Source organism: Arachis hypogaea, chromosome 10 (genome assembly GCF_003086295.3).
Source record: "Arachis hypogaea cultivar Tifrunner chromosome 10, arahy.Tifrunner.gnm2.J5K5, whole genome shotgun sequence".
Taxonomy (NCBI): Eukaryota; Viridiplantae; Streptophyta; class Magnoliopsida; order Fabales; family Fabaceae; genus Arachis; species Arachis hypogaea.
In genome coordinates this window covers 116915328-116923420 of record NC_092045.1, presented here as the reverse complement: position 1 = coordinate 116923420, position 8093 = coordinate 116915328, and the positions used below count along the sequence as shown (strand labels likewise).

The 8093-nt window shown below is 36.0% G+C and overlaps 1 protein-coding gene and 1 long non-coding RNA gene across 6 annotated transcripts; one reads left to right on the top strand and one right to left on the bottom strand.

Annotated features, from left to right (window-relative positions):
- Positions 1-1664: 1664 nt before the first annotated feature.
- Positions 1665-6022, bottom strand: LOC112717161 (uncharacterized). 5 transcript variants are annotated; one of them, XM_072205604.1, is made up of 7 exons: positions 5953-6022; positions 5430-5522; positions 4888-4987; positions 4745-4802; positions 4564-4658; positions 3304-3575; positions 1665-2652 (listed from the first exon to the last, which is right to left on the bottom strand). In XM_072205604.1, the coding sequence occupies exons 4-7, from the start codon at positions 4772-4774 to the stop codon at positions 1838-1840; spliced, it is 1212 nt and encodes a 403-aa protein (XP_072061705.1). In that variant the 5' UTR covers positions 4775-4802; positions 4888-4987; positions 5430-5522; positions 5953-6022; the 3' UTR covers positions 1665-1837. The 5 variants fall into 5 exon arrangements, with proteins under 5 accessions (XP_072061705.1, XP_072061704.1, XP_025625049.1 ...); XM_072205603.1 differs by lacking the exon at positions 5953-6022 and having other exon boundaries at positions 5430-5541; XM_025769264.2 differs by lacking the exons at positions 5430-5522; positions 5953-6022 and adding an exon at positions 5170-5283.
- Positions 5256-7229, top strand: LOC112717162 (uncharacterized). Its single transcript, XR_003160591.2, has 2 exons — positions 5256-5545; positions 6724-7229. It is a non-coding gene; the product is annotated as an uncharacterized lncRNA (long non-coding RNA).
- Positions 7230-8093: the final 864 nt, after the last annotated feature.

Sequence of the window (8093 nt, the reverse complement as noted above, 5' to 3'; positions counted from 1 at the left end):
ATGAACATAGGCAAAATATCTTTTACCATGGCGGAACTCGGGGGTTTGTATGTTGGAATCAAAGTTGGAAGTGCAGATAGATTCAGCGAATGTGGTTCAACTCATTCAAAACAGAACACTTCAATTCACGCTAGCACCTCACTTATCCGAGCCATAAAAAATTCGCTTGCTAGCCCAGGCGACTACAGATTACAGAATCACCCACATCTTCAACGAGGCTAATTCCGCAGCATGCCCATGACATCCCTTTTGGTTTTCAATACTTTGAAGTAACTCCTTTCCTTAGGAGAGTTTTCAGTTAGTTTGTTTTGTTGTTTCGGCTTTTTGTCCCGTTCACGATAAAAAAAAAAAAAAAAATCTATCCAACAACTAGAAATGAATTTTAATTTAGAACTTGTTACATCATTTTGACACAACCAGTAGGTAGTTCATGATGGTGCCTTTGAGTTTGATGTTGTAAATGTATTGATCTTAAATATACTCGCTAGTATCATATACGTCTTATTATTTAAAGAGAAAGTATGGGAAAACAATTACTTGAATGAATAATGTGAACAATGATTTAAAATTAAAAAGTCAATTATAATTAAAATTCATATTTTTAGATTAATTATCTAATTATGAAATTTTAAAATTTGAAAAATTAGGATTTATAGTTTAAGCCATTCCCACTACACACAGTTACTTCTAATACCTTCATTTGCTTCCAGTCTGATATCCCTTCTCGTCGTCGCAGTCTCACCTGTGCCATTGCAACCACCGCCCCCCTCCCGGCAGAAAGTTCCGACGCTCGCATTATCTCCCACTGACGCCGCCGTGGTTCCCCGCACACACCACCGTCACCTTAAATTGTGGCCCTTGTTCCTCCGTATTCTGGTGATCTCCGATCCCCCACTTCCTGGTGTGCTCCCCCTTCCTGGCCGGCAAGAATTCCAGGCACCACTGCAGCAGATTCCGTTGACGCACCAGCCTATTCTAATTGCGATGCGCCAAGACAAAGGCATAGCCAACCAAGCTGGCAAGTATGCCCGCTGCTTGATCCCAATCCTCTTCGCGCATGGCCTTCTTCAGTCCATTCTCATGTTCTTGCAAACCCAAAGCATTGTCTTCCCAATGGTCATAACCTCTGCACTTAGGGCGCTGTTCCACATCCTTCTCTGTTGGCTTCTTGTATTTTGTTGGTTCTTCTGTTCATTCATGTTCTTCTTTTTTATGCAGATGGTTATTTTAATTTATGTAGATGATTATTTTAATTGGATTAGTTTAGTTATATATAATTAAAATATGTTGGATGTTCAATTCATTAGGTATGCGGATGATTATCTTTGTCACTAAGTGGATGGTTATTTTTACTAGGGGTGACTTGTGTCGGCGTGTGGCAAGCCAAGCAATGACGGCAAAGTGGGATGATTATTGATGAAGGTAGGGATGACAGCTGGTTGGGGAAAAAAAAGGGTATTGAAGTGAAATGTTTTGATAAATTAGGATTTGGGATAGTTATTTTTTTGGAATAACTAAGTAGATTTTTTTATTTGGATGATTTTTGGAGTGTTTTTTATTTTTAACATGTATTGGACTAAATCTACAACCCATTATTCACATTGTTTAAATTCCCCATTGTCTCCCTAACCGAGTTGTTATTTAAAGGTTGCTGAATATCGGAATTTGGTACATCACAACTTGTATTTTGACCATTAAAAATGGGCCATAATCAATCTCACAAAATTTCATCATCCCTAGCTTCATCTTTCACAAAAATTACTAAATCTGAATACAAATTCGGCGTCTGATGAAAAAAAAAAGAAAAGAGAAAGAACTACCGGATTGTGTAGTGATTTTAGCTCCATCTTCTCCTGTCCTCTTCTTCATCTACTGGAGCATACCATTGTGGTCTCCCTTTGGTGTTGCTGAGCCTGTAGTTGAGGAGGACTTCCTCATCTTCAAGAGCTCTAGTAGCTACCAAAACAAGAGTTTTCAGTGTCGCAGCATTTGTTGATGATGCACTTTTTCTAGACACCCCAGATTTGAACCAAAAGCTGCCAAATCTCCTCATGTTCACTTCACCGTTTCCAAACATAACATTTGGGATGTAAACTCTCATGTTGTCTTCGGTTAATGGGAAGTCATAAGGGCAAATCATGACATTTGGTTGCACCCCTTTTGGAGGGTGATTTGCAAAATGAGCTAAAGCTAAAGGGTTTCTACGCTCAAGTATTTCATTCTTGGATCCAAGTTTGTTGCCTTCTAAAGGCTTACTAAGAAGTTTCCAGAACTTCTCTGAGCCTTTCTCGGCTCCTTTCACATTGGGTTTGATTTCGCCCATTATTCTACCACTCCATGGTTCTCGCACTTCACCTCCAGAGCCCCAAGGTTGGGCATTGATGACATTCCCATCGTATCTAGTAATCAAATAGGGATTCTGTGCATCAACCTTGGGGTATCCGGGAATATACCGATAGAAAGCTGGAGAATAGACCACCCCAGGATAGAAGGCAATTACAGCACCAACATCTGCTGCGCCATCTAAGAATAGACCCTGGCCAGCATCCTTGTGGGGTATTTGAGAAGATTTAACATCAAGTGTGAAGCCAAGTTGATTTTTTAATTTCTGAGAAACTTCTGCTTGGCTTAATGGCCTTGTCTGAGGGACGTCTGCACAGAAGTTACATCAATGAGTTATTATAGTAAACAGATAAACCAGGAAAGTTTTCCAATAATGTCAAATTATAAGAAAATAAAGGTAAGCTGTTACCAGAATAAGATATTTTCTATACAACCTTGTCAATGTATATGAAGAGGGGAAAGAGTTTGTAGCAAGTGAAAGATGTTGTGCTCATAACAAACAGACATGTCAACTTGATAGTGTGGGAATTTCTTAATTCAAAGGCATAGAACCACGATAATAATGGCTAAATGGCATCTGTTCATTTATAAAGGAGAAAATAGTAATGACCACAGGCTAGTATCATATCCATGACCTTATATGATCCTAAAGCCTTCATAGTATTTCAGCCACATGAAGAGGGAACTTAATTGGTTATATCATGATTGCATAGTTTTAGTAAAATATGAAAATATGAAACATGGGCATGGAAATTTGATTAGAGAAAAGTTTTCATATTCCAGTTTTGAACAGGCGCTATTGTACTTGGCTTATAACTGCTAAGGCTCCTTTCACTCAAATTAAGTATAATATAACCTCAACTGAATGAATTGACACTACTTATTAATGATGAGAAATTTCAATAGAAGATGAAAAGATTGCAAAATTTAAATAAAAAAGAAGAGGGGAAAAAAACTGACCGGGATTGATAGGTGTATTGCTCCTACCCACAGCAAAACTAAGCCCACTTCGATGAGGCAAAGTATTCGTTTGCCGAGATAATTCAGAGAAATCATTCACCATCTTTTTGTTTGGCAGAAGAATTTCATCCATGAAGGTGCAAAATGCTTTGATTTGTGAATGAACATTTTCTTGAACTTGCATCTGTTGATCAGCAAAAGAGGCTTTATTGGCCATTTCAATAATTTCTTCGACATTTGCTTCATCTGCACTCTTCCCCAACTGATTGTAGCTGGATAGTTAAGTCTTTGCATGAGAAGAGTATATCAAGATGTTGAAAAAGAAAAGCATCAAATACACAACAAAATTGAAATCATTGGAACCAGCATAATGCAATCCCATGTTGGCATATAAACGATACTCATCCATTTATGTAATCATAACATTAAGGAACCAACATCTCATATCTCATGCTAACTTAATCCTTGAGCAATCTTTTTCCCCCCAACTTTTCTTGCTTTGGAGGACTCAGGACTCTCCTCTCCAGTTCTGATCCCATCCTTTTCTCTTCGACTAAAAACATTGTGTGTTTTTTTGAATTAAGGAAAGAAAAGAAAAATTGGGCTTTGCAAAATTCAAATAAAAAAATACAATTCAAATATGCTGCATGATAGTTGTTCGAGTTGGGGATGTCCTAATAAAAGCAAAACCTGAACTATAGATACAGCAAGGCAGATATATTGATTATTAGGACTTAGGAGACATTCATTTATCAACAAAAGACAACTCACTCTCCTAAGAGCATATCTGAGATTATTAGGAGGTACAGAACAGAATCCTGCCTAAGAAGCTATGGTGGATTTCCATGGTCCAATTAAAAATATATAAAAAGTAACAGCTTCTGCTAGATCAAGGACTAAGATATCAACAATCTAGCCACTAAATATAAAAAGGGTAACAAAGCAAAAATATAAAAGTTTAATATTTAAGGTAGTATTTGCCACTTCTGAACATCAGTAATAGCTTATAAGCAAAACATAGTGGATGAATGGAAGAGATTCAGGGATGCAAAAATATTGATTCAGGGATGAAATAAACTATAAACAGCAATGTGTAAAGAGGATGAATGGAAGAGAGAGAGAAAAAGAAGAATGCAACGGAACTCTGCATTAGCTAACAAAGCAAGCTGATGAAGAAGATACGGAAAGGAATAAAATTTGAAGGAGCAGCAGCCAGCAAGAGAGAGAGAGCATAAATTTACTCTCATTAAAAGCACTGACCTGGAATAAAGGAACAAGCGGTTAATGTCAGCTTGAAATTGTAGTTGTCTTGGATCCTTAGAAAAAGAAGGGCGTTTTGCAAGGATTTTGGCGCCCTAAACCAAATCCAGAGCAATAGAAGAGTGGGATTTCCATGATATATAGTGAACTAGTTTAGTTTTGTCATAAGATAAGCATATACCTCGGTGAATTTCTTGAAAAAAAGAGCCATTGGTAACTGGTGTTCACAAATAAATACACTGCAAAACACAAGAAGCATAGTTGCAAGAGTAAACCCCCATGAACCCTGGAGTAGAGAAACTAGAAACACAGAATTAGCATTACCATCAGATCAGAGCACGGAAAGGACGGCGGCGCGCTGTGGGTGCGGGGAGAGAGTCCCGAGTCCGTGATGGCACCTATGCCCCTGTAGCTGTAGCGATCTCTACAGTTGAAGAAAGTACAAACCTCAGATAAATGGATTATTTTCGGGTCGGGTCCGGTAAGTATGCGACCTTCGTTGTTGTTTTTTACTTTTACCAAATGCCATGGATTTCCAAGGCTTTTTTTTCCATTTAAATGAAAAAAAAATGTAAGAAAGAGAAGAATTATGCATATAAACATTACGATTTATTTTCCATCCCCAATCCTGAGAAGAATTACGGATTTCCTCAATGCTTGTTTTGATAAATCTACGAGCTTCTCGAATCCCAAAATTAAGGTGCCAGAAGTTAAATTTCAATTAAATTAAGAAATATGTTCTTTTATTAATTTAAATTTTGGAACAAAAAATAATTTTTGATTCGGAAATTGGTGGTGCTTACGTTACCACACACGTGACACACATGCACCACATCCACAATGAAGGGTGAGGAGAGAATACTTACAGGAAGAAGATTCTTATAGGTTTAAGCCTCGAGATTAAGAAGATGCATTATTTGCATCCTTCCCTTTCAAGCTCGTAGAATGTATCTATCCTTCTGTGCCCCTCAATCACCAACAGGTAACTAAATTAACTACTACTATATATTCCATTTAACTACTCTCATTCACTATATACTTCCATTATTGTTACTTGTTATTAAAATTTGATTATTAATTTATTAACACAGTAGTGGTCAATTAGCTTATAATATATAATTCATACTATCTCATATATTTACACTACTCTTTCTTTTTTATTTATCTTTATCTATTTATTTTTATCCAATGATAATAATATTTTTTTATTATTTAACCATATTTTCTAAAAATATTACTCAAAAAAATTTATTAAAATAAAAAAAAATATAACTTTAATTTTAACAACATTTATATAATCACAGTAATCACTATAAGCACAGACATATATACTAGTTCCACCAATAGACATATGCATAATTTGCAAGATAAAAATAAGCTTCAGTTTACCTCACTAACTGCACTGTTTCCTTCCTAGTTATGTAACTTCTCTATGGTTTCTGTTCCATGTGCAAATATCGTCTTGCCATAAGATTTTTAATTTATATACTCTTGGGCCAAGGCGCCAAGCTACAATTTTTTTTTAAAATATATATTTCTATATAAATATTTTGGGGTCAATTTCATGTTAACTCACAAACATATTCTTTGTCCACCTTCTCACATTCAAAATAAATAAATAAGAGTTGGTAGGAGTGAGCAAGAATAATAAATTGGTCATAAATAAAGATTGTGATTGCTAGTAGTTTGGTACTACTTACTCCAAAGAGTTAAGACTTAGAAGTCAAATCTGATGTTGCAACCAATAAAAATGCAAAGCAGTGAAAGAAGAAAGCTGAAAAAAATGTGTATATTTGGCCTTATATATTGTTAGAATTTTGTGTGTCTTAGGTCTGATGTGTTGATAAATTTGACAGCAACATATGCTGAAATCTGCAAAATCTGCTCAGGCACTCATTAAGAACATCCCACAACTCAACGTTGCATTCAATGCAACTTGGGATTCGGTCGAAATTCAATGCAACTTCTTATAATTATATACATCTTCATCCTTCAAATTGAAATTAATTGTAATGTCATGTACGTACAACGTAGTGTAGCTTTGAAAATCTTTCTCATTAAATCGTTATTGAGCACAGTAATCCTAATAAATTGAGCTTTTTGTTAACAAGTATTCATAGAATCTTCGGTATAATGTGATTTTGCATTTGCTATAAGAAGGTGCCAAGGTGGTGGAAGATGAGAGATTGCCAGAAAGGTACAAAGGTAATATACGCAATTTATGCAATGGCCAGAATGGAGAGCATATGGCTTCAAGGTCAAGGTCAAAGTCAAAGTTAAAGTCAAAGTCAAAATCAAAGTCGCTTCATTTCTAAGTCTGCATACAAGTTCGCTGCTTGGGCAAAGACTTTCCATACTATCAGATGAAATACGCCGCCGCCATCATTGTCATTCTTCCCCTACACCGCCCTGTTCTCCCTAAACTCTCTCTCTCTTTAAGCATGGCTTCGATATATGCTTCGCAAGAGTCACCCTTCTCCACTTCTTAAATAATTTTTTTCTTTTAAATAAAAAGTTCAGCGCAATAAGGTGGAACAGGTAAAAAATATAAATTACTAGGTAATAAAATAAAAAATTAAACTGTAGTTATTTTTAGCATTGCCATCAATAATTAGAATAATCAAAATCAGCTTATTTTTTGTAACTCTTAATCGACTTGTTGATAATTTTCGCAGCAGAGTATTCTAGATAATAGCACAAATTCCATTAATGGACAATAATCTGATAAACCTGTTTGTCCACCCTTAAGCCGTGTCTTAAAAAACTTTTCAATCTTTTACGCTAATAAACACCCGATCAATGCGACTACACAATTGGCCCCTAAACCAAGTAATTAAACTTACGATCATTCATCTCTAAATCCACCAACTCTATATCTTGTATTCAGTTTAAAATCTGCTGCTACTACTGTTAATGTACTAGCTCCTTTACTCTTATCCACTGTCACAACCTCATTAAGATCACTCATGTAGCAAATTGAGACTTGACATAACCCAGAGATAAAGCTCAGTTCTTCTCACTCAGTACTCTCTGACATGCGCACAGTACACCAAGCAAAATGCACAATTGAAACTATTATTCGTCAACACCACTTCTACAAACAACCATCTCTCTTCTTTGTAACAATTACTCGACTTAAATATCATGTCGTCCCACATCAATAATAAACCCCCAAGAACACCATCTGATCCCACAAATTTCCAGCCCACCACATCATTCTTCCAAATTCGCACTACATCAAACTTAGTCACCACCTATTTTTTCATTTCTATTAATCCTAGCATGTTTACCTTATTTTTCTCTTAAAATTTTTCACCATTTCCAGCTTTCCGTCACCCCGTAAACCCCTTACATTCTAACAACTGTAAATCATTTAAACATTGTATACACACCTTATTTCGATTTTTAGGATGAATCTTTCCTGCTTTTTTCTTTTGTTTTGCTTGCCTCCTTTTCTGTGCATTCGCTTCATTTTGAGTTTGAAGAATGCCATAATGTTTTCTTCCTCATCATAAAGAACAGCTCCTAAT